This window comes from Carettochelys insculpta, chromosome 5, assembly GCF_033958435.1.
Source record: "Carettochelys insculpta isolate YL-2023 chromosome 5, ASM3395843v1, whole genome shotgun sequence".
Taxonomy (NCBI): domain Eukaryota; kingdom Metazoa; phylum Chordata; order Testudines; family Carettochelyidae; genus Carettochelys; species Carettochelys insculpta.
Window position 1 is genome coordinate 118,547,720 of NC_134141.1, and position 26,167 is coordinate 118,573,886.

The 26,167-nt window shown below is 46.2% G+C and overlaps 1 protein-coding gene across 1 annotated transcript in view; it reads right to left on the reverse strand.

The window, feature by feature from the left end:
- Window positions 1-26,167, reverse strand: part of SETBP1 (SET binding protein 1) — a 336,945-nt gene that overhangs the window by 291,440 nt on the left and 19,338 nt on the right. The window contains exon 2 of the mRNA XM_074995836.1: window positions 25,102-25,759. Coding sequence (XP_074851937.1) covers window positions 25,102-25,593 — 492 coding nt within the window. The 5' untranslated portion in view covers window positions 25,594-25,759. The remainder of the gene's footprint in view (window positions 1-25,101; window positions 25,760-26,167) is intronic.

The window sequence follows — 26,167 nt, forward strand, 5'->3', positions numbered from 1 at the left end:
GCATTCTCCAGGATGTGTTTTAGATCCTAGATTTGGGGCGTTATATACAGGTTCAGTCTCCCTAATCCGGCACTCACTCGTTCAGCAACATCCATAATCTGGCCTGATTTTAGTTAGCCAGATGATCACATATCATGGATGTGGGCAAGTTTCCCAGGGTCCCATAAAGTTTGTTTCCAGTCACCAGTCCTGGCTCCCAGTGTTCTGTGCTGTTATTCGGCTCTAATTTTCCCCTAAATGTCTTCTGAGAGCCCAATAAGCAGTAGATGTGTTGGTAATGCTGCTAACCAATATCGACCTTACACAGTCTGGCAAACTCATCCAACATCGGTCAGGGTCCTGGGGGTGCCAGATCAGAGAGGTTGAACCTGTAGAAGCAAATATAAACTGCACTGATCCCTTTGCCCTCTCTTCTCTTCTGGGCTGCCTGTCAGCTCAGAAAACTGATTCCTTTTTCATCTTTCTTCCCCTTTTCTTAGGCCCTTCACTAACCACAGGTTTCTAAGCAAGAATGAAATTACAGTAAAGGAAACCCTTTCTCTGTCCATTAGGGGGTTGAGTGGGAGTTTGGGGGCGGGGATGGGGGGGTTGGTGGAGGAGATGGATGTCTGAGTCATCTTTTCCTGGAAAATGTCAGGGGTGGGGAGGGGACAGAGGTCCATGCTGGTATGATCAGTATAACATACACAAAACTGAATGGAATTCCTCCTCCTGTCACAGTAACCCCCAATGTCAGAGAGCAAGCGAGCAAGGGACAGGCTGAATGAGGAAATCGTTCAGCTAATTTGATGACGCATCGGACAAACAGCTTTACTCTGTTCTCTTCAGCCCAGCTTCCTCCTGCGAACGGGGAACCTGGTTGTACGACAGTCCCACAGTGACCGGAATGGCTTGTACAGGAGGAGGGGTGAGTGGGTGTGTCCTTTGTCCAGAGCTGCTGACAAAAGACCCTTTGCAGCTAGATTCAAAGCACATCTAGGCTCAATTCTGTTCACAGTGGCACTGGAGTTAACTCTGACTTGACACAGAGGTAACTGGGAATACACCTGGTTTTGATTTCAGATACAGGAACCTGATACCAGGGCACTTTGCTCTGCTCTCCCTTGAGCCATCCAATACAAATGCTGGGCACACCCTCCAGTTCTGTTCTTCCCACCTACAGGCACGCTGGGCTAACACAGGTTTTAAGGAATATGTCCTTTAAAGACAGGTCCAATGAAATTGGTATCTGCATTACCGAGGGGACACATTCGGGGATTTAACCCAATTCAGGTCATGGTCCGCTGAAGGGCTGTCATACAATTAGATCCTAGACACATTACTTCTTGTAACCACCCTGCATTTGAATCAGGAACACCCCAGTGATAACTGGGCCCCCAAAGTCAGCTGAACTTTTAGGGAAGACAGCCTCTAAGTTCCTTTAGCCAGACCAAATGTAGAAGGTCAACCTGGGTAAGAAACTGGTCCTACTGACCTGTGCTGTAGACTGTTTTAGACAAGTATCAGAGAGGTAGCTGTGTTAGTCTGTACCTTCATAAACAACAAGTCCTGTGGCACCTTATAGACTAGCAGATTATTTTGGAGCATAAGCTTTCATGAGCATCTGGAGAAGTGGGTCTTTGACCATGAAAGCTTATGCTTCAAAATATCTGTTAGTCCATAAGGTGCCACAGGACTTATTGTTGTTTTAGACATGACTCCACCTGGCTTGGAGCCCCACCTGCAGCAGAGGAGGAATAGACCAGAGTCCCCTCTCATTCACACTGACATGTAGTAGAGCCACGTCTACGTTACCCAGAAGATCGACTCGCTCAGGCTTGATTTCCCAGGTTCGATTTTGTACCTCTGGCAGGGATGCGCAAAATCAACCTACCAGGGGTCGGCAGTCGACCCCCCGCACACCTTGCTATCGCCATTCCTCTGCAAGGAGAGCCAGGTAAGTCAATTTCAGATAAGTCAATTCTAGCTACGCAATTGCCGTAGCTGGAATTGCACATCTGAAATTGACATTTCCCGAGTGTCAACCTGGCCTAGGAGTAACTGATTTTCACTGCCTGTCTCCTGATGCAGTCACCTAGGTCAGAATGACAGGGGCTTGATCTCTGCAGTGACCACCCCAGCCATTAGCATCAGTGAACTTACACCAGGGTGAGAGGATAGTCAGGCCTAAGGAACAGGAAACAGGTTTGGCTGCAACAGCGATTGAATGGGATTCTCTCTCATGCAGCTGGACTCTGTCTTGTCCCCTCTGACTCCTTTTGCAGTTTGACTGGATACCACGCCACATATTTTCTCAATTAGGGCAGAAAACAGGAATTTGCCACTTGTCTGCCTCTATTCTGTTGCCTGTCAGCCTTCAGCAAATATTTCAATCATAGCCCTTTGCAGGCTTCTAACCCCACTCATTTAACCTTTGACCCCACCCAGTCTAATCCACCAGCCTCACCCTTCCAATCTTTACTGCCCAGAATAGACTCCAGAGGAGATGACGGGAGAGGGTGGGGGAGCTGAGGGCAGCCTCCAATATTCCAATATTTAGAGAGACAACAAATCTTTGGCCATACTCGTAATCATAATTTAATCAGAGCCGCAAAGAGGTGGTTGTGATTCGCTTCCACTTTGAAAGGCGATTAAGGGAAAAAGTTAACGCATTAAACGGGGAAGACAGACAGCCTTTATCTCCGTGGTTCGCAGAATGGCCTGCAGCCTCCTCAGGCAGGTATCTAATTGTCTCTGGAGACTTCCTCTCTCCCTCCCCGCCACAACCAGCCTCTCCCAATCTCACTTGTCATCAAGATTAGTAGCTAACAATTCTGCTGTCAAAAAGCACGTGTGATAAAAATAATGCCCAAAGCGTAGTTTGGCAGTCTCGGGAGCTCCTGCTAAACTTGCACAGCGCAAGGCACGTATTGCCTGGAGTTCTCCATTCCCCTGCATTTCAACTCACCAAGAGCATCCACAAAGGGTTTCTGGAGGCCACAACCAGATTCCCATTGCATAAGAAATAGCTGAGCCTTCAGCCATATGGACATTTTAATTGTTAACCTTTATTTTTTCTCTCCTGTATATGGTTTGCTCTCTGCTCCATCCTCCAGATGTAATTAATTGTGCGGTCTCTTGGATTATTAAAAATGAGCCACCTTCTTCAACCAATCAAGTCACAGCATGCATTATTTAGGTTAAATCATGTTTAAGTAACTACATAACTTGTAGGTCACTTTTGCCTTTTGACTAGACCAGGGTCTACATCCTGTGGCTCTGGAGCTCCATGCAGCTCTTTAAAGACTTCTTTGTGGCTCACGACACTGTAATTGTAAAGTTAACAAAGAAACAAAAACAACAAAAAGCAAAAAAAAACCCACCTTATCATTTTCGATAAACACTGAACAGATTTGAGAACCCAACAATGAACAATTCATATCTAAATAGCAACCGTTATTTGATCTCAAAATCTAGGCTCGCTCCCCCTTTAATAAGGGCAGTACATTGTGGGATTTGATACCGTATCTGTGTTTTGATCGTGTCGCTAATAAAGTTTTGATTTTGAAGAGGAAAAGGAAGCTCGCGGCACTCCTGCTGTGAAGGGCAATGTGCATTTTAAAAAAGAAAACTGAAATTCAATGTGAAGTAAAGTGATCATAATTAAAGGGAGTTCGGGAGTGAAAGTCAGGAAGAGAGTAGTACACATACACATAAGGAAACAGAATATGTAAAAAGTTTGTGAACGTCCGGCAGTAAACATGCATTACATTACAAATCATCGTGTGTGTGCGCTGTTCTTAAACAGGCATTTCAGAAGTACGGTTTGACATTACTTATTAAGGACCGTCTTGTATTCACATGCATTTTGGCTCTTGAATTATTGAGTTTTTACCAACTTTGAACAAAAATGGATCTTCTTGCTATTTTGGTCGCTGACCCCTGCTCCAGACTGAGCTGTTGCTTGGCTTGCTTCTCAATGTGCCGGACCAGGAAAGTCCTTAAGGCGGGCATCTCTAAAAGGAAAGCTTTCTCTCCCACACTGTCTATGTAGAATAAGACGGCCCAGTGGGGTTTTGTTTTATTTTACATTTTATCGTAAGTTGTTCTCCCTTCTGGTCCAGAGCAGAAGGTTTAACCACTATATAAAAGAAGAAGGTGTCAAACCTTAATAACACAGGCGTAAAACTTAATGCAGCAGAGCAAAATCCTGCTAAGTGAAGGTTAACTGTGGAGCAAGAAACAATCAGGAGGAAGACAAACAGGTTGTGAGATCATAATTTCACCACAACATGCACGCACACAATTCCAGCAGAGGTTTTGCTACACAAGATACAGTACAACCGAAAGACTTCTGCATTTCCATTCCATTTATTCTGATAGGAGAGAATTTCGGAAGGGTTCCTCGGTCTATTGATTAAAAATAATCAAGGAACTGGATGGCAAATTCAAGCAACACAAAACCCAATGTGAATCAGGATCTTGAAATCAAACCAAACTTTGAGACTCAGAATTTTCAAGTTAGATTTTCAGGCTCATTTACTTATATTTCAGGACTTTCTGGGCCAAATCCCAAAAGGCTCTAACATAGATCAGAGTCATGCAAAACCCTTGGTGACAACAACTAACCTCATGTTTTGAGGATTCAGTACCCTGCTGCCAGACTGGACCAACATGCAGACAGGGAGTGAACGGCTGAGCTTCTGCCTGAATACAAGAAGCACTGAGACATACGAGGGAGCCTAGGGATTTCCAGCCCAGCTTTAGCATGTAAAGAGATTTGGATCACTTGGATAAGCTTCAGGGGAATCATTTAACTTTGGAATATTTATCCAAGATCAACTATTGTCTTTTCTTTGTCTATAGTTAGCTATGTAACTTGACCAGTTAACTGCTTTAATTAATCAGATCGAACCCTCGGGTGCAATCTGTTCCATATGAAGATCCTGAAACGCTTTGGGAGGACTTTGGGGTGCAAAATTCAGGATGCATTATAAGTATTGTCACAGTGAACTAAATTACTGCTCATGCAAGTGTCATATTGACAGCCCCCAAGGAGGAAGCTCTTTCTTTCCACAACAATCTCATCAGAGATGCTGATTAAGCAAGAACCTTCCATGCCACCTGAACCCAACAAACCAAAAACAAGGCATACAAAGACCATCCAAGGAAGGATGCTGTAGTTCTGTCTCCCTGCCCATCATTTCCCTGACCTTTCTACTAAAGATGTTAAACAGGATACAAACAGGATAGTGAAATGGGGGCAGGGGCAACATGTAGGGTGCACATTCAGCCTGAACACAGTGGATGGGAGGCGAAAGGACCAGCAAGCAGCCAGCACAGGCAGAGTCCCTGGGCATCCAGAGGAACTAGCCGGAGGCAGGGGCGGCAGAGTGAGGGAGGAGTTGGCAGGAAAAGCAGAGCTACATGGCACCAGCTCACTCTGCTTCCCCAGCTCTCAGCACGCTGCTCAGGAGATGGGATAAGATTGCCCCTGCCCTCACCAGTGGGAAGCAGAGCAATGCAGCTAGGAGAGCAAAGAGAGGTGGGGTTACCTTGGTCCACTTCTCTCGCCACTGCTCATGAATTCAAGGAGGCCAGACCCCTACTTCCAGCACCAGACCCCCAGCTCCATTAGTCCCCAGGGACACATCAGCCAGGGGAAGAGGCAGAGCAGGAGCTGGGCAAGGGTGGGGAAGAAAGAAGTCAGAGCAGGGAGAAAGGCAGAGCCTGAGGTAGAGGGGTGTTTCCCTGGCTCTTCCCCTGCACGGCCCCTCACCAGTCATCCCTGTCTGGGGGGAATCCAGCTAAACATCATCAGTGTTCCCTCCAATCTTTTCCATCCATGGGGGGAATAAATTTTGTTATGTGTACTCAGGCATGGGCAGATGTGAACCACCATAGAAACCCATGCTGTCAGCTGTGGACACTCAGCTCATCAGCTGGACAGCAGTGAATCTCTCCTGGATGGCCACACCAGCACCCAGCTTACAGGGAACACTGGTCACCACTGGGTTCTGTACAGTAGCTATTCATTTGTGTCTCACTCACTCATCGAGGTCAGGTTCAAACCCATGACCCACAAATGAAAGGCACTGTTATAAAATTACCAACAGTGCAAACTATTCAGTCTTAGCATCACTTTCTTCTGCATCAGAGAGGTAGCCGTCTTAGTCTGTATCTGATGAAGCGGGTCTTTGCCCACGAAAGCTTATGCTCCAAAATATCTGTTAGTCTATAAGGTGCCACAGGACTTCTTGTTTCTCCTGTGGGAGAATTGCCACTAGCTTACCAAAATGGCAGTCTTGCTTTCCACCTCCACTGTTTCATCCTCATGATCAAAAAAATGCATCTTTGGGAATCAGTGTTCAATGAACCCAGAACAAACCTTTCCCATTCATAGGCAGAGGATAATAAAATGTCTACAGCCTGGTTAGCCAGAATACATGGACTGCTTGCCTGGGCCACTACAGAAAAGGAAGGGAGAAAGGCAAAAAGAAAAACGTGCAAGTGTGGGGGAAGGGGAAGATAACAATCAGAGATGTTCAATGGGAATGTCCAAAAATAACACAAACAGGATCTCCCTGCCATCTGCTCCGATCCTCACTGAATAGCTTTCAAAGCAAAAGCTCCGCCAACCCCTGACAAACAAAGCACCACGCATCAGTTTTAACAGAATCCCAATACTGTCTCTCCTTTTCCCTTACATGCGCACACACATCTACACTCCCCTTCCATACCCCTCCAGTTGTCAAATAAATGACACTACGCAAAGAATTTGCTTCGGTTTGGGGGCTGAAAAAAACAGGGAATAATTTTGCATGTGATCCCATATGTCTCTGCTTCTCGTCTTACAATGGACACTAATAAGATTTGCCATAGCTAATTCATTCTTTCACACCAATACCCTATTCTCCACCTTTCAAAAAAATTCAAATCCTTTCTTCTCTCCCCTATATAGTTCACACAGTAGAAACACAAGTGATTCAACCACAACAGCCACCCCACACAAAACAGATTTTCAATTTAGGTTAGAATCCAAACTTTGGGTTAGTAATTGGCTTTACAGAAGCTAAAAGGCCTGGAGAGTTTTCATGTGTATTTTTTGGATTTTTATTTCCAATAAAAAATGACAGGAGATGGGGTAAAGGATGAAGATTTGGTGGTAAATCAAACCAGGAAGCATTACATTAGTCTATGTAAACCAGAAAATGAAATTGACTCAACACAAAGGAAAATGGCACCCAGGTGTTTTACATTGTCCCAGCTGGGTGCAGTATCACAAAGCAAACAAACAAGCGAAACAAATAAATTCAATGTTGAAACTGTGGTGGAATTTAATGGATGGGAATTTTACTAATCCAAGCAGACAGTAAATACAGGGCATAGATGTTATGCTGGGTTTTCTACAGCTAGAGGAGGAGGTACAAAAGGGATGGGAGCCACAGAAATTGGTGTTTGGTTTGTTTGTTTGTTTGTTTGTTTTGTAACACACACACACACACACACACACACAAATCCCAAACTCTTTTCTTTTTCTTTTTCCACAGCGTTGTTTCTAAAATGCCATTAAGCACATTTGTACCAGAGATGACAACCCCCCTTTTTTTTGACATTTGAGGATTAAATGAGTTGAGCAAACGAACAATCCCCTTCCCCCAGCTTCCTTTCCCCCTCCCCCATCCCCAGCTAGTGCAGTGTTTGCCCTTCCTCCCACCCACCCACAAATGGCCTACACATCAGGGAGGGGGCTGGGTAAAGGAGAGACAACGATTATTCCTCTCTGTGAACAAGAGGAACACGGAGGACGAAAAATGCGATGTCTAGCAGGGGAAGAATGACCCCACTTCCCAGAAAGAGGACAGTGACTGCGAGGAATCTGGCACAGGAGTTAATTTGCAAGGCCTCCAGTAGGGAGCAAAGGTCACAGAGACTCTAAAGGAAAGCTATTTGGTCACCCAGAAGGTCAACACTTCAGAGTCCTGCAGCAGCTGGACCCTTCAGCCAGCAGTCCCATGCCCACTGCGAGCCACCTGTCAAGCCAGCCATAAGGCCAGTTAAAAGCACAGCAGCAGGAAGAGGCCTAGAGAGGGAAAGATCTGTGACATGCCAAAGGCTAAAGAATGAATTGCACTCCACAATGCACCCCCTGTCCCGACACACACACACACACACACACACACACACACACACTACTTGTACACCCTGTCCAAATCCTCACTAGATGTGTTTCTCCAGGTTCCCGCCAAGCACCCCCAAAAGGCGGAACACATGATAAACCCTATCACTAGCCGTTTGCCCCTCACTGTCACTTTATTAGCAAAGGGCTTGAGAAAACACCCACGCCGCCAGGCTCCTCTCGTCTTTCACAGTTGGCTAATGTCACTCTGCCACAGAAACCACCTTCCTCCACGGTGTGAAAAACCTGCCTGAGTGCATCAGGGAGTGCTGCCACCAAAACGTCCTTATTCCCCTAGACTTCAGAGCAGCCTTTGACACTACGCAAGTTCCTACCCTCATGGACCTGCTTTGTCAGCAAAACAGGGAAAGAAGCAGAGGCCTGTGGGTAAGACACGTGATGGGTCGTCCGGGTACGTGGCTTCCATTTCCAGGCCTGTCACTGAGTCCAACCATCTCATCTCACTGTGCTTGAGTTCCCAGCCTGTAAAGTGGGAATAACACAAGTCCTTACCTCCCAGGGGTGCTAGAAGGATTCATTCTTTGATGGTGCAGAAATACTGAAGTGAGGGGAGGACACATAACAGCAAATAGATGACACCAGGAAAGGCATCTCCTGTACCTCTTGTTCTGCTTTTTCTTCCCACCTGCTCTCTCCCTGTCTCTGGGAGTGATCCCTCTTTTGTACCAAGGCACTCCCCTTAGGGCCTTGTTTCTCAAGGTGGGCAGCGGGCCCTCTTGGAGAAAGTTGCTACAGGTTGCACCTCTCTAATCTGACACCCTTTTTGACATCTGAGGACTAAATGTCCCAAGGACTTGAGGCAAGAGAATTTGATGGACCATGGAAGGTCAATATTGTCTAGCACATTACCAACTCTTCCACAGCTTCCTGGGCCTTTAGAAGACAGTTGGAGTAATTACAGCTAAATAACAGCACAGAACACTGAGAACCAGGAGTGGTGGCTGTAAACAAACTTTATGGGACCAGGGGAGACTCAGCCACGCCCTTGGTAAGTGGTTGTCCAGCTAAGTAAATCCATGCCTGATTATGGGTGTTGCTGGACGAGTGTGCGCCAGACTAGAGAGGTTCAATCTGCAGCAGGCCTACACTTCGTTGGTTATCTGAAAGGTCCATAGTCACAGAGCCTTGTGACTCCCTTGGGCTGGAAATGGTGAATTGGAGCCAATGGGAGCTGGGAGGCTCTGTAGCTATGGACTCTTAAGAGTCACGGGCCTGCTAGAGGCTTCCCCACTTTGAGAAACATTGTTATATGGAGAAAGCAGAGGGAGCCACTAAAAACCCAACTCCGTCTTCCATTCCACTCTCAACTCAGACCTCCCTCTGAATCCTCAGCATAGAACCTTGGTGTTACTGTCGACTACTGACCTCCCCACTCCTTCCACATCTCCAAGCCTATGTCTACAACTAACTCCCTTCAGTGACACAGCACTGCAGCTCCCTTTCTGTAACTCCTCAGTGTAGACACCCGCAAGGGAGCCAGCTGGGGTTCTCCCCTCACTGTAGTTAATCCAGCTCCCCAGGAGGCAGTAGTGAGGCTGACAGACGAAGTCTGCTGTGAGCTAAGTACTTTCTACACCAGGGCTTCGACTGGTTTAACGGTGTTGCTTGGGGGGTGGGCTTTTCACACCTGTGAGTGATGTCGCTGGGCTGACCTAATGTTTTAATGAAGTCCTGGCCTTAGTCCTGCAGATCTGACTTTCAGCACTTCTGCTGTGGAGCACAGTCCCCTGCCTCCTGCAATGCCGTGAATGTTTCAAATGTCCCAGATCTTCAGACTCTGCACAGTGCAGCTGCTGCCTTTTCACCTGAACAGGGATGGCTGATTGCTCCCATCCTGTTTGAACCTCACTCGCTCCTCGTCCACTTCAAGAGCCATATCAAAACTGCTTTCCTCACCCAGAAAATACTGAAACATGATGTAATGCAGGTTTCCCCAAGCACCTAACTCCTTTCTCATTCAGGCATGGGATTCCTTTTGTTCCATCTGCCTTGTGCAAGAGTCATCTCCTTTGCTGATCCCATTCTCTGAAAGGGTCTTCCTGTATCTTTCTGCCTCATCCAGTATTTTCATCTCCTAGTTAACAACAGTCCATAAATACAGAGTGCTTCATCTGTTTCCTGCCCCAGGCCACCCTTGGTAATTTAGCTAATTGTAACTAGATTATTTAAGTCTCATAGAGGTTAGTCTGTATCTGCAAAAATTCCACTGCATTTGATTAAATGTTTTTTACCTTCACAAGCTTATTCTGTTCCTACTAGTGACAGGTAACCCTTCTTTTCCCTCCTTTCTTCACCCCTTCCCCCACTATATAAACCCTGGTTTCTAAGTGTCTTTTCCAATCATCTGAAGAGGTGGGTCTTACCCACGAAAGCTCATGACCTACTATATCTGTTAGCCTTTAAGGTGCTACTGGACAGCTTCTTATTTGTGAAACTACAGACTAACATGGCTATCCCTCTGAGACAAATAAGCCCATTGGTCTTGAAGGTGCCACAGCACTCCTCATTGTTTTTACACCGACAAGTCCCATGGCAATTTATAGACTAGCAGATTTATTGGAACGTAAGATTTCGTGGGCAAAGACCTGTTTCATCAAATGCATGGTGCCACAGGACTTCTCATTGTTTTGCGGATACAGACTAACACGGCTATCCCTCCGATGCTCATTTTTGTAGATTTTAAATCCATTATGTAATCTGTACTCTGTATAAGGGGTATGTGCTGTTAGTAGCTATTTGATCAGAGATGCTCACTGTTCTCAGTAGACTAAAATGCCTAAAATGCGCCAGTACCCAAAAACTCTAGTAAGGATTCTCCACTGGCCATTGGAGCTTTAGAAGAGTGGAACAGGGCGGGGGGGAGGGTGTGTGGAGAGGGATTATTTTCTACTTTTTCTACCCAGGGATTAACACATGGGTTTCAAACAAGAGGACTCCCTTCCCCAGCTGACAGCAGCAGCTGCAGCTTCAGACTCCCTTACACAGTGGCAAGGCAATCAAATCAAAGAGAAAAGAAGAAAGAGGACAACCTTTCCTCAGGGAGTAGGAAACACAATACGAGACCTTCTGAAACCCCTGCAAATACAGGCTTGATTTTAGTTTTTCTCTGGGAACAAAGGGAAATTGGTATTTTTCAAAATTCTTCAGAAAGCCAACCCAGCAGATGGCTCTTTCCATACATGGAGACAGAAAAAGAAAAGGAAAAAAAAAAACCCACAACCCTACCCTGCCGGGATATGGATCAGTGAAATGTGACGAAGATGGGCACAGTGCAATGGCCTCTGACCCGGGGATTTCACATAGGGTTATGAAACCTTGTAGACAAGATGCACTGTGTTGCTTAGTACATCTAAAGTGCAGCTGATGTTTACCATGATAACATCACGTGCTTTATTAAAACAGAACAGGAGAAAGGACAGATAGATAGGTAACATTTCCCTCTCATCTGTTCAGCACTCCACAAGGATCCTCTACCATAAGGTCTAGTCACAAAACAAACAAAAAAATCCAGCTGAATTGATACCATTCCAGGAAACGATTTTTGGAGTTTGCTTTTCGTTTTGCATTGTCACAGTTTGGACGTTAATCAGCATCCGTCCCACTTTTGTGGGGTTTTTGCTAGCACAAAAAGATTCGTCTTTCTTTTGATTCTGGCTGAGTCATTACGTAAACTGAAACAAGGCAAATCAAGAGCTGTTATGCTGGCTGCAAATACACATGAGCAAGTGAATTCCTGCGGAGACACACAGGTAGTACACAGCTTTACAGCCATAAAGTTGTCGGAATTCACATCCAAACCTCGCAGTCTAAGCCTTTGACCTTCCCCACCCCACCACCTTTTACTGACTTTCTGAGAGAACAATGCTCCTTCCAGGGGAAGTCAACGGCAAAATTCCCATGGATCTCAATGTTACTGTGATCAGACTCCATGCTCCAGCCATCTATGGTGTGCATCTGACAATAATTACTAGAGTCAGTGAACACTGATCCCTGTCAAGTCCAGTAAAGAAGAGAAAAGGATCTAGCCAGAGCACGTTAACAACGTTCTATTAGTCTACCACGGAAGACACACAAAGCAGAAATACAAGGTGCTCCCTTTCAGTGAGACAGAGGTAGAACACGCTGAGCCTGCTCCTGCTGAAGTCAAAGGTAAAACTCCGACTGATTTCTATGGATGCATGTTGGGACACATTACTCCCAGAGAGCTAACAAGCATTCGTACTCGCCCCAGGGGCCATCACCTGAACACAGGTCCCTCACATTACGCTGTCACCAATTCTCTTTGTTCTACAGATTCACAGATGGGAACCCTTTTCCAATTCAAGCCAGGCACAAGGGAATAGAATCACAAATAGTTGGATGAAATTAACAAAGGAAGAAAAATGAGGCTAAATAAATGGGGGAGGGGAAAAGAGAGGCAGTGATGGGGGCGTTTCTTCCTAATGATCAAATCTATTACTGTAGAACAGTCTCCCAAGGAGAGTGATGGAAGCTCTGCTGAGTTATTGTAAAACTGTACTCAACAACACAGATTCTCCTATATATATATTACCATATAGATTTCCTGAAGTGGCAAGAGAGGGACCAGATGAACTTATTTCTATCTACCTTCTACCACTGTGGAGCTAAGAAATAAAATGGCTCTTTTCTTTGGCTGGTGGTGGTTGTAGCTCCACAGGAACCATCTCAACTGAGAAGAGCCTCTGCAGTCTGCTGCCTGTTTGGTTTAAATGGAGGCAAGAAGACTCCATAGCCACAAGGACCACTGTGACCATGTACTCTGAACACGGGCCGTAGACCTTCCCTCAAAATAATTCCTAGAGCAGATATTTCAGAAAAAAAACAGCCCATCTTCATTTGAAAATTACTAGTAATGGAGAATCCACCATCAGCCTTGGTGAGTTGTTCCTAGGGTTAGTTACTCTCACCATTAATATATGTACAACTTATTTTCAATCTGAATTAGTCCAGATTCAACTTCCAGCCATGTGCTCGCTCTTGTTGTACCATTTTTCTGCCAGACTGAAGAGCCTGTCATCAAATATTTGTTCTCCACCTAGATACTTACCGAGTGTAATCCAGGCACCCCTTCACCTTTGTTAAGCTAAATAGATTGAGCTCGTTGAATCTATCACTATAAAGTGTGTTTTCTAATCTTTTCAACATTCTTGTGGCTTATCTGAACCCTCTCCAATCTATCAACCTGTACATGGTGAACAACTGAACACTGTCCTCTTCATCACAACCTTTTACGTATTTCAAGACTTGTACTCCCCTCCTCAAAACAAGTCAGTGGCACTTCACTGACATAAAGCTAGGCCAGTGGGAGAAGAAAACCCTTGCATATCTCAAAGAGATACCCAGGATTACAAAAGGGAACGAGGCAAAAATGAGATTCTCATTTGATATTAATAAAAGATTCAAAGATTGGCCAGAAGGGGCCGTTCTGATCACCTAGTGTGACCTGCAGCATACAAAAACCTCATCCTCTCATTTCTGAGTCAACACCGTTAGCCCGCTTTGAGCTATAGCCTATTTTATCAGAAACAGTTGACATGTATAGCCAAGTTTTCCAAAAGACACCAGACATTTTGGAGTGCCAATACACAACATCTTAGATGGGGGGTATACAACCATTCTGAAATCCAGTCGTCTTTAAGGGGATCTCTACCTGAATACCCCAAAATTGAACCACTTCAAATCACTAGCTACTTCTCAAATTCTGACTATGGATTTTTTCAACCCCACCCCCATCCCCTGTCACATTTGTTACCTGTAACTTTCCCATGTGGACTTGTCATTTTGCTGGGAAACTACAGACCTGACACATGGCTCACAGTGGCCAAGGCTGCATTCATAAAGGACAAAACACTGGCTGAGGAGACACCCTAGAGCGCTGCTGGAGTTGCAGACTTGTTTGCAATTTCATAATAAACTTCTGTTGTTAGAGGTCTTCTAACATCCAACCATAAAACATATGCTGCTCAGAAGATGAGAGCTCAAACCCAAAGTATTTTTCAATCTTTTTTTTTCCTTTAAATGCCACTGGGGACAAGGAGGTGGGGAAGGGCTGAATGTCTTGCTGGGACACCCACAAGAGAAAAGGAGTTCAGACAACTGGCAAAAAGCTGCTTTACTCAGCCTGTTCCTCCTCTGCATTGCACAGGCTTGATCTCTTACCTACCAATCTGTGGCAAACATAGGGAAGGTGGTAAGCCCTACACTTAAGGATGGATGGGCCTTTTGCCTTATGAACTGGACAGGGGCTCAACCCTTGGCTCTGTCACAGGCTTCTTGCACAACCTTGGGCAAGTCAAGTAAATTGCTCTGTCCCCAATTTGTTCTTTTGTACGATGCTATTTCCTTTCCTCTGCCTTTTTTTTTCTTCCTTCTCGTTGGGCAGTAAGCTTGGGAGGGTAAAGCAGAGACTATTTCTTGCTCTGTGATTTCACAGGGCTTAGCATAACGGACCCCAATATTAGTTGGGACACTTACAGCACCTCTGCAGTGCCCATAGCAGCAAACCTCCCAGCCCAGGTCAACAGTCGGGCCATCAGGTCTTGCAATACTAAGCTAAAAATAGCTGTGCAGGGATTATAGCTCAGGCTGGAGCTTGGGCTCTCTGCCGAGGGAAAGGGTGAGCTTCAGAGTCACAAGTTCTAAGCACTGTGCACACAGCTATTTTTAAAGCCCTCAAGTAAGTCCTGCTGGTCTGAGTCTCTTGACCCAGGCCTTCAAAATGCTTTTTGACCTACCCTTCGGCACTGCTCTAAAACTACTATTAATGTCTTTTGTTACTAGATGGGTCCTGCAGATTCCCACTATCCTAGACTGCCTCATATGAACGGCATGCAGCAGAGGGTTCAAATCTCAATATGAGCTAGAGATAACATTTCCCATTCTGAGATGAGGGAGTCAGGCTCCATAATCAGGGGAGCCTTGGCAGGAAGGAAGGAACTAGAAGACTCAGTCAGTTCAGTTGGCATTTGAGGATCACTTATCAGAAGGACTCCTTTTAAGCATCCAAAGTGGGAAAAGTCTAAACAACTACAGAGCTTTGTTTATCTGGGCCATCTTCCTTAGATGAAGGTAACGCTGAGGAGATGACTCCCAAACTGGTGGTTTATGTAAGCGAATTACAGTAAAACCCGAGTTACGGGGGTTTGTGTTCCTGCAGCCCCCCACATAACTCAAATTTTTGCACAAGTCAGGGTATGGAGCCGGGAACCAGGCTGCCGCTTGGTTCCCAGCTCCCTGCCACTTGCTGGACACGGGAAACTGACCAGCACACAATGGCTGGTCAGTTTCCTAGCTGCTTCTCCCAGCCTTTCCCCAGCAGCACCACAGTCAGTCTGAGAGCCGTGCCAAGTGGGGAAGCAGAGAGAAGGGACTCTTATCCTGCATAGCTGCCTGCAGCTGTGGGCTCCTAAGAAGGCTGACAGCTGCAGAGCAGCTTCAAGTTGCGTTTAACTCACATTAAAGCGAGTTACATGCAACCTGAAGCTGCGTATTTTGGGGGTTTGCCGTAAACAAAAGTGTGCTGAGACAATCACTCTCTGTGGCTTCTTGGTGAAACTCCAGCATTGTTAGATCCCACAGCCCGCAATGTCTGCGCCAAGAGGGCCCAAGTGGTGTCCTTCAGGGTGGGGCAGCATGGGGGGTCACGTTCCCTCCCAGATGGGTCACATGCCTTCCTTGATTTTTATTGCTGAAGGCAGGTGTCCTCACACTGCTCCTCCTCCATGTTCTCCCTTCCCCGCAGCCCCACTGCTTCCACCTGAGGCCATGTGCCTCTGCTCTCCCTCACCACAGCAGCCCTGCCCTGACTGCCCGAGTCCCAGCCCACAGGCTAGGCCTTGCCACCAGCCTCCCCAGAACACAGGCCTGACCACCAGCAAACCCAAAGCCCGGGCCCCCCAGCTCTGGAGCACCAGGTGGCCCCAGCTGCTCTAAGTCCCATTCAGTCACCCGCCCACCCAGCTTTGGGGAAAAGATGCAGCTTGGGCTGGTACCATAGGGAGTGAGCAAGAGGGAGCCTCAGGACAGAGTGTGGGCAGGGCCATGCCTGACTGTTTGGGGAGACTTAACCTAGAATCCTAGGGCTGGACGACATCTCAGGAGGTCATCAAGTCCAGGCCCCAGCCAAAACCAGGACCCCTGAGAGCTCATAACCTAATAAGATCATTAGTCATTAAGGTGCTACAGGACTGCTTGTTATTTGTGAAGCTACAGACGAACAGAGCTATCCCATCGACACAAACAGCAGCCAGCATCTCCTGACTTGGCAGAGTTTTACAAGATGGGACCTGAAAAAAACTCTCCCCTTCCTCTGCTTTTTGCATGATTCTGCAGCGAAAAGCATGGCAGACAATTCAGGAACCAGGTATCAGCATGCAATAGGACTCTCCACTCTAACTCCCCCTACACGCCCACCTCCCCACCCCCCTGCTGCCCAGAACCCATTCCAGTTATTTCCTGACCAGAGCTGCTTGGCGTCCAATAAACACGCGAGCCAGCACGGGGGATATTTTGTTTTGTAGGATTCCAAGAGAGGAGCTTGTGTTTAAAGGCACGGGACCTGGAGCTTTAAATAAACAAGGAAACCGAAGAGAAGACCAGCTGAAAACATTCAGTGGGAGGCAGCTGGGCTATTTAAATGAAAAACAACCTTTGCATAGAGGAGTTGAAGTGGGCAGAGCAAATCCTGGCTGTGTATCCACTAGTCAAATACAACACAGTCCTTCTCATTCAGAAATCACCCAAACTGGCCAAGTGTCCCTCCCTCCCCTCATGATTTTTCCTTCTTTAGCAGCTAAGTGATCGTGCCAAAACCTCCAAGCATCCTTTGGAAATTGGCAGGCTACCTGAACATCCAGTGGAAGGCTGTGTCTACACATGCCGCTTCTTCGGGAAGTGGCATGCTAATGAGCTATCTGGGGGATGCTAATAAGGCACAGATGCAAATTTTTCATGCCTCATTAGCATACTGGCACATGATTTGGAGCCCGGAAGAAGCCATTCTGGACTCCAAAGTACACGTGCGGACACGTGGCCCATGGGGATCTTCCGGAAGGAAACCTTCCTTCCGGAAGCCCCTTCTTCTGGACTCCGAACCATGTGCCGATATGCTAATAAGGCACAGAAAATTTACATCCATGCCTCATTAGCATCTTCCAGATAGCTCATTAGCATGCCACTTCCAGAAGAAGTGGCACATGTAGACGCAGCCAAAGAGACACCCCATTTTGATCCTGCACAGGAGACACCCATAACTTGGATTAAAGCAGACACTGCTGCTTTCTGGCAGCAGCCTTGGTTAAAGTCCAAGGCCACATCTACTCTACAGTGATCCTTTTGTAATGCTGACAGACCTGGGTTGCCAGCACCAGGGACAGAACCTGCGAGCATGGGTCTAAAGCCCCGCACTCTACCACATGAGCTAAAGGCCAGCTGGCTCTCAGCTGAGGCTGCAGAGCAGAGACTTCACTCACCCCAGATGAGGTCTCAGTATCTCTGGGTACTACATACATTCCTGGGCTGAGGAAGCATGTCCTGAGCTTCTGAGACCTTCCTAGCCAATGCACCAGTTGTAACACTGAAGCTGCGTCTACACGTGCACGCTACTTCGAAGTAGCGGCAGTAACTTCGAAATAGCGCCCGTCACGTCTACACGTGTTGGGCGCTATTTCGAAGTTGAAATCGACGTTAGGCGGCGAGACGTCGAAGTCGCTAACCCCATGAGGGGATGGGAATAGCGCCCTACTTCGACGTTCAACATCGAAGTAGGGACGTGTAGATGATCCGCATCCCGCAACATCGAAATAGCGGGGTCCTCCATGGCGGCCATCAGCTGGGGGGTTGAGAGATACTCTCTCTCCAGCCCTTGCGGGGCTCTGTGGTCACCGTGGGCAGCAGCCCTTAGCCCAGGGCTTCTGGCTGCTGCTGCTGCAGCTGGGGGTCCGTGCTGCATATACAGGGTCTGCAACTAGTTGTTGGCTCTGTGTATCTTGCACTGTTTAATGAAAGTGTGTCTGGGAGGGGCCCTTTAAGGGAGCGACTTGCTGTTGAGTCCGCCCCGTGACCCTGTCTGCAGCTGTGCCTGGCTCCCTTATTTCGATGTGTGCTACTTTGGCGTGTAGACGTTCCCTCGCTGTGCCTATTTCGATGTTGGGCTGAGCAACGTCGAAGTTGAACATCGACGTTGCCAGCCCTGGAGGACGTGTAGACGTTATTCATCGAAATAGCCTATTTCGATGTCGCAACATCGAAATAAGCTATTTCGAAGTTGGGTGCACGTGTAGACGTAGCCTGACAGACCCAGGCTGTTGGCACCAGGGATAGAACCTGCAAGCACGGGGTCTGAATCCCTGTACTCTACCACATGAGCTAAAGGCCAGCTGGCTCTCAACTGAGGCTATAGAGCAGAGACTTCACTCACCCCAGATGAGGTCTCAGTACCTCTGGATACTACACTTTGAAAAAAGTTCTTCTGGAAGATCTCTGCCAAAATAATTTCTTTTGAAATAGGACGTCCACACACACAAAAGTGGACAGAAAAAGATAATAGAAACCATCCACACAGCCCCTACTCTTTCAAAAGAACGGGTCAGAGATTTAAAAATCCCGCACCGTGAGGACTGCTCTTTAGAACAAAGGGCCCCCAGGGTTTTTACACATGTTTTTTTTTTCTGTAAGAATCTTTCGGAAAAAGGCGCTCTTCCTCACCTGAGAGAGGAAGAGGCACAACGGAAAAAGTGCTGCGTTCTTCCAATTTCAATCGAAAGAGCACATTGTGTATGTCAATTCTCTGTGGGATCTTTCAAAACAGCCCGATTTTTCGAAAATTATTATGACTGTAGACGCAGCCCCAAAGGAAAAGTCAGGCTGAATAGATTTTAATCATCACCATTATAAATCACCCTTCTGTATTTACCATAACACATTAATACAAGGTAAGTTGGTAGATAAGGATACAGATACACTCCCTGTCAGGAGTGTCTATTTTTTTTTTTTTTGAAAGTTCACATATGGTAAACCTAATTCACCCTTCTTCTCAGATCAGCTGCACTTTAAACTGAGAGCCTGAACCAAGGTAGGGGACTGGAGGCGACCATCTATCCATCCAAAAACTAATTAAAGCAGAGGGGAGAACATATCAAGGGCGTGGGAAGAGCAGAAGAAGACCTTCACATAATTGCACCTTTAAAAACCAATATCACAACCTTCTTGAAAGACAAGGGCTTGTGCCAACTGAACTGCATGCAGTTCAGATCCCAAAGGGAAACAATTATACACATAAGGGGATCCTGAAATGATATGTCCTTTCCAAAGAGAAACAAATATGCACCGTGAGCAATTTGAGGATCAGGCATGCAAACCACAAGGAAAAGGAATACAGAATGGGAGTAGTTTGGCAAGAGAGAGAGATACGATGGATGCACATGAGAACCTGCATAGGAAGTGAACTGTGCCAGCCAGGAGCCAAGAAAGGAGGCCAGGGGAAAACTGGTCTGGAGTGGGGGAGGCATTCCAAAGGAGAAAGGATATGAACAAGGGAATCCTCAGGGAGAATCATGGGAGCTCCGAGTAATACAAGGGTAAAGTACTTACACAGAAGGGTGTACAGAGTAAAAGTAAAGCAAGTGAACAGAAATTCAGGAGAATGGGGAGCTTGGTAGGAACTTCCTGATAAAGACAGCCACTCTTGATTTAAAATCAAGATGTACATACAAGAGACTCCAAGAGCACAGCTCCCTGTGAATGCCCACAAGAAAATTTTACTTGCCTCCGCGCTGCCACTGATAAATGTATTCATCCTTACGAAGACTAAAAACCAGCACTTTCATGCCCTGAAGCAATGAATTATGCAGATGAGGGGAACGCGAATGAAAGTTTGGCACACCAAGTAACAAAACAAAACAAAAATCAAGTGTTTACAGCCATAGGAAAATACAGAGGGCAGCAAAGGAAGAAAAACACAGAACTGCTTCTCATCTGGGGCTTGTTAAACTCTGCAAGACAGGCCTGGAATGTTGATGGATTGCTCCGTAGCATGTGGTGCCACGCTTTTAGTGCCCATCAAAGCTGGCAGTTTGTTTGCCTACTTCCAACGGGAAATGCGCTAGTACTCACTAAAAAATGCAAACTTGCTATGGCCCTGCTGCAGGTGTGGAAGTGACGGCATCTTGCAACAAGCTCGGTGCTTGCAGGGTAGTGGATTTGTGGCTTATGTTCTGTTTTTTTCATCAGAACACGTCTCCCTTTCCAAAGGGCTCTGGTAGTCATAGCATGTCTAGTCCTTTTAAAGGCAGATAGTCCCATTGTCCTGTGACACGAAGTCCTCTACAGATATGGAATGGTGTGCGTTGTACACCCGGAAGGCTCAGCCCACACCACCTCCAGTGCGGAGAACAGCTGAAATAACTAGTGATCATTTACAGGACAACTGTACATTTGCAAATTGGGGTAGAAACACTAACCCAAACGGAATCTTTACAGGAGTCTGGAAAAATGAGCAAGCAACTACCAGTCTCCTTTTATAGATGGGGAAACTAAGGTAAAAAGCTTGGCAGAGCTGAGACGGAAAGCCAGAAATTCCTGGATTTCAGCCTAAATCTCAAACCATAAGGCAAAGGATTTGCAAATTCTTTTTCATAATGGGGACCACACCCAATAAAATCGTCTCCTGGATTCCCTCCACTCTCATTCATAAGCACATAACATCCCCGGGGCAACCGCAGTGAGTGCTCACATGGAACAGCAACATGAGGAAGGAAGTTAGTGTATGTCTAGGGCTTTTTTAATGTAATGTAGCTGCTGGAAACAAAGAGAAGCACACCTCTTCTACCTTTCCCACTTTGGTGGGGAACAGGTAGCCCCCCATAGGCCCCATTCCATCCAGCACCAATGGTCCATGGACCACAATGTGAGAATAGATGCATTAGCCAATACCATCTCACAAACAGAAGAATACTTTGGGACTAACGGGCACCATCTCCCCCCTAAGTGGCCACTGAATAAACATTATCTCTCCAGCTCCCACCCCTTTTGCATTACTGGCATCACCACTCCTTTGTGTACCCACATGCTGTTACTTAAATTGCTTCCATGTTTTCATTACTCGCCCTCTGTGCTGTGTGTATTGAAACTCCTGCAAGCATGCTGAAGAGGTATTTGTAAGCACTGGGGACGAAGCATAGCTACAGTTTAAATTATTATGCAACAAACCTAAGTGATTTTTTTCAAGTCCTAATAGAGTTAGCTCCTCCTTGGGGGGTGGGGAGGGAGGAAATAAACTTGAGCACAATTCCTCTAGGGGTAAATCAGCCATCTGCGCCACTGTTGTTCACATTAAGGGCAATGGATAACCTTAGAAAGGTTTGATTTTTATCAGCAGATGTAGGTACACATCAGTTACACCAAATACATACATACCACCACCACCACCAACAACAACAAACATCCATCAACAATCACCTGAACTCACACACGGGCAACGTAAGACAAATGCTGCTTGAGAATTTAGTACAGATTGAACATCTCTAATCCACAACTCTCTTGTCCGGCAACATCCATAATCCAGCATGATTTTAGTTAGCCAGATGACCTCTTATCATTGGTGTGGCCAAGTTTCCTGTGGTCCCATAAAGTTTGTTTCCAGCCACCAGTCCTGGCTCTCAGGGTTCTGTCCTGTTATTTAGGTGTAATTTATCCCTAGATGTCTTGTAAGAGCCCATAAGCACTGGAAGCATTGGTATTGCTGCTAGACAATATTGGCCTCTCATGATTCAGCAAATTCTGCCATCTGGCACCAGTCAGGTCCTGAGGGTGCAGGATGAGAGAGGTTCAACCTGCAGAGTGCCACCTTAAACAGAATAAAAAATGTTGTAATGTCAGCCTTAAATAATTTCCCACAACTGGGAAAGCAGATCAAAATGGGAAAAAAATGCTGAAAAATAAACATTGATATTATCCATCAAAATTATAAATATAACAAGCACTGAGTTCTACAAAGCCTAACTCTGTACAGCCCTGGATCCCTGAACCTCTCTCACTGAAAGTTGAAAACATTGTGTAGCTCTGAAAACCAGAGGTTTAGGGGGTGTAAACTGGAATAAAGCTACAGTTTTCAGTCCCAAGGAAAAAATATAGCAAGGCAACATCTCCATTGAGACTAGTGGAGCTATGCCTGCAGAAAATTTGACCCACAGGTTTCAAAGTATTGTGCCCAGTTGCTACTATTCTCCCCATTCAGTGATCTTTTGAGTTTTCTTTTGCTAAAGCAACAGGATGTGAAGCCAGTACAACTTTGTAGGAATAAATACTGCTACAGCACCACAGAACCCTGGGCTGGTTTAAATAGTACAGCCTCTTTCTCATACATAAACAAAGCTGGCAGTTCTTCTGTAAACCCATGCAAAAATTCCCCATATGAGATATATACATGGGAAAAACCCACAGAAGGGCAAGAAAGCCTTCTCTCTGGTTCAAGACAAGTTTCAACTTGCAGTTTCCTCTTAACCTCAAATTAACTGTAACTTCACAGAAAAATTATGTGTAACCCTCACGACGCACACATCAAGCCATTCCGCAACCACACAATTTTACCATGCCATCCTTTGAGCTCCCGTCTCCTTACCTGTCCCTGACAATGTCTGTCTTCCCTTCCTGTTACAACCTGCCTTCGCTGAGGGCCTGATTCTGCAACCTGGATGGTGAGCAGGGCTTATTCAGGTAAGTATGCCTTTTGGCTTTGAGGTTTCAAGATCAAGCCCTGTAGACTTCCATCTCTTCTGGGGCAGAGATATTTAACTGCACATGCTGAATTGTCCTACTTTAAATCCCTCTCCAAACTTCTTAGTAGAGACTCCAATTGGACAATGGTTAAGCAGCTGGTGCTCTGTGAGCCCCATTTATTATGCTCATCATAATCATCTCACCCTTATTGTGTGCTCCTCCGTGGAGTGTATCCACCTGTTTTCTGTTGCCATAAATTTAAATTACCTCTGCCCCAAAGAGTGTGCTGTCTCTTTTTGTTAGGTGAGTGTATAGTGCCTAGCACAGAGGGGCTCTGATCCATGATAGAAACATCTGTGTGCTGCAGAAAAGCATGACGCACTGACTTAATAGTGAGGTACACACGCCCACACACCACCACCAAGCCACAGAGATCCATATTTTTGAATTGCCCCACCTTTGCATGTGTGAAATCTCATCCTTAATGATGCAGTGCTGGGGGTGTTTTGCATGCTATTTCCACAGCTATTGTTTATTTACTTTATTTAAAAAGAACTATATTTGGACGGCCACACAAGCAAAGACACACTAGGACCTTTAATTTGGCCTTAATTTCCCTTAAAAGCCCTGGATGTTCACAATCCATCTGCATGAGTATAGTCAGTGTATGTTCTTGTCACTATGGTTCCACAATCATATGATTCTATAGCCGTTTGCATGGGCACAGTATCGTTAACGGTCAGACTGAAATACCCTTATTAACACTGGATTCTATTTCACCCAACAAGCAGTCCCATGAAATCAACACGACTGCTGGTGGAGTGGACAGTTGCGCAATGCAAGTAACCATAGTAGTTCTGGACCTAGGCGTGTATTTACTTTGGTGGATATCTGGAAATCCACATCATAGTGGATCAATGGCCCATATTCCACCCACATGCTGTATGTCACTCCCAGGGATTCACCCACACGCAGTATGTCACTCCCAGGGATTCACCCACATGCGGTATGCCATTCCCAGGGATTCACCCACATGCGGTATGTCATTCCCAGGGATTCAGAAGAAAGATTCCTTTGCTTTTCGTACTCTTGAGTTCACTTTGCCTAAACCAATGCAGACACCTACATTTCCACCCACTCTAAAGAACAGGGATTCTGAGCCCAAAGAGTATTTCAAGACTATAATAAGCACCTGGAAGAAAATGGGGTGAATAATGGAAGTATCTTCTCAACCAGAACTTTTGCGGTGCTAGCACAATGCTGTAATGGGGAGTAATGATGCCATTAGCCCTGTATATTGGTACAAATACATTATTCTCTGCACATATCCCTGTATTTGACAATGCAATCAAAGCTTACCAAACAAAGGGGTTGCGCTTAAACAGCAGTTAGAAATGGGGGGTGCATAGTTTATCACTCATTTAATTAATAATCGTAATTCTCACCCAAATACAAAACAGAAAAGGATCAGGAAACTTTTGACTTCCTCAGTACAGGCTAACATAAAGGACAAGTCAAAATCATCTTCATACTGTACGTGGGAATGCTGGACTCTCCCTGCTTTATCTCATCTCCATGTTAACCAAACAGAGCTTTGCTAATTGGGTGAAGGTTATTTCCTGGGCGCAAACATTGTTCCCAGCTGATTTAGCCTCCCCTTGACCTTCAGAAGTGCAACTGGTTCAGGGCTGTGTGAACTCAGGCAACCTGCCACAGCACAGAGGTGTAAGTTGTTCTGGGTTCGCCCCACTCCCAGGAGTTCCCAGCACGGCAGATGATCTGCCCCCTGCCCCATACAGTGAACAGGAACAGGAAAACTCATGGTGTTCCAAATCTGTTTTGGAAACAGGGGTGATCCCTGTTAGCTCTGCAAAAGCAGAGCCCAATATGCAGGGCCAAATCCTGCCCTCCAAGGCATGCACCTGTCTCGCAACCCCTTCCCAAGAGGGCTGTGGGTATGACCTAGTCTAGTGAGAGGGATGCATATGCACCCATGGGCAGATTTAGCACTTGTTGTTCAGAATGTCTAATTGGATTAACACACTTGGTCCAGGGAGCACAGTCTTGCGTTAAAGAAAAAAAAAAGGAGATGGGGGAGGAGAGAAGCTGCTCAATTACTCCACTGTGAACAGTTAAGATAGAGGAATAATAAATAGAAGGCCATTTGAAAGCCCTGGTGTCCTTACCTTCTTTTTGGAGTGTCCCCTGTCCTCTTCTTTAGCTGCTTTGCTATTTTTCCCACCTCGGGAGAGTTTCTGCTCCCCAGACTGTTTGATGGTGATTTTGATCTCAGGTGGGCAGATATAGTTCTCCAGGTTTTTAGGGGGCTTCTTGGCTCTCTTAGTGGTCTGGATTTTCAGCTTCAGGCTCCCCTCTGTAAAGTTAGCCTCCTTGATTGAAAACTCCTGCTCCTCCAGGCCGTCTCCTGCCACCCACTTTTCGCTGTCTGCATTAGAAGTGGAATCCACGTCTCTCCCAGAACCCATCTCGTCCTCCTCTTCTGGCTCCAGCCGTTCTCCGCTTACTTGGATCCCTTTCCCAGAGCCTGAAGCTGGCAACATGGTCTCTCCCGTGCAGCCAGAAGCAGGTGGAGGCTTTGAAGAGACAGCCGTGGCGGGCAGGAACTCCGCCTCACCTCCCCTTGGCCGGGAGCTGCCTAAGGTTTCTCTAGCCTCCATGGCAACCTCACAATGCACGGGAGTATTACAAAGGGGAAGGAGAAGGTGGTGAGGAGAAAAGGGAGCAAAGTGGGGAACCCCAGGAGTTGAATGGTAACTGTCCGTAAAATTTAAAGTCCCAAAAGTCCAGATGCTAGAAGGAGCTCAGAAAGGATCAACGCCGCCACTGTTGAAAGAAGAGAGAGGGAAAAGGAAGTCAATAAACACTTGCGCATGTATCAAAGTGCAACCATAGGACTGACTGAAACAGAGCACCACCGAGCTTCCGTGAGGTGGGTCCAGTCCACCTACTGCAACGTCCCAAGAGCCTTCAGTGAAGCATTTGACAACACTCAGCACCAGCCAGAACTTCCCTAGAATACTAAGGAACAGCCAACCTACCAACGATGACCACGTGCACCCCCATGAGATTGACTGGATAATGAAACATACAGATAGATGAACAAACATACATCTACACACTACTTGGATTTGGGATTTGAAAGCAAGAATGCAATGAAAATGAAGTTCTACCACAGCTTAAGGCTCTGGAGGAACACTAGATGCCCACCTTTTTCAAAAATGGCTCATAATT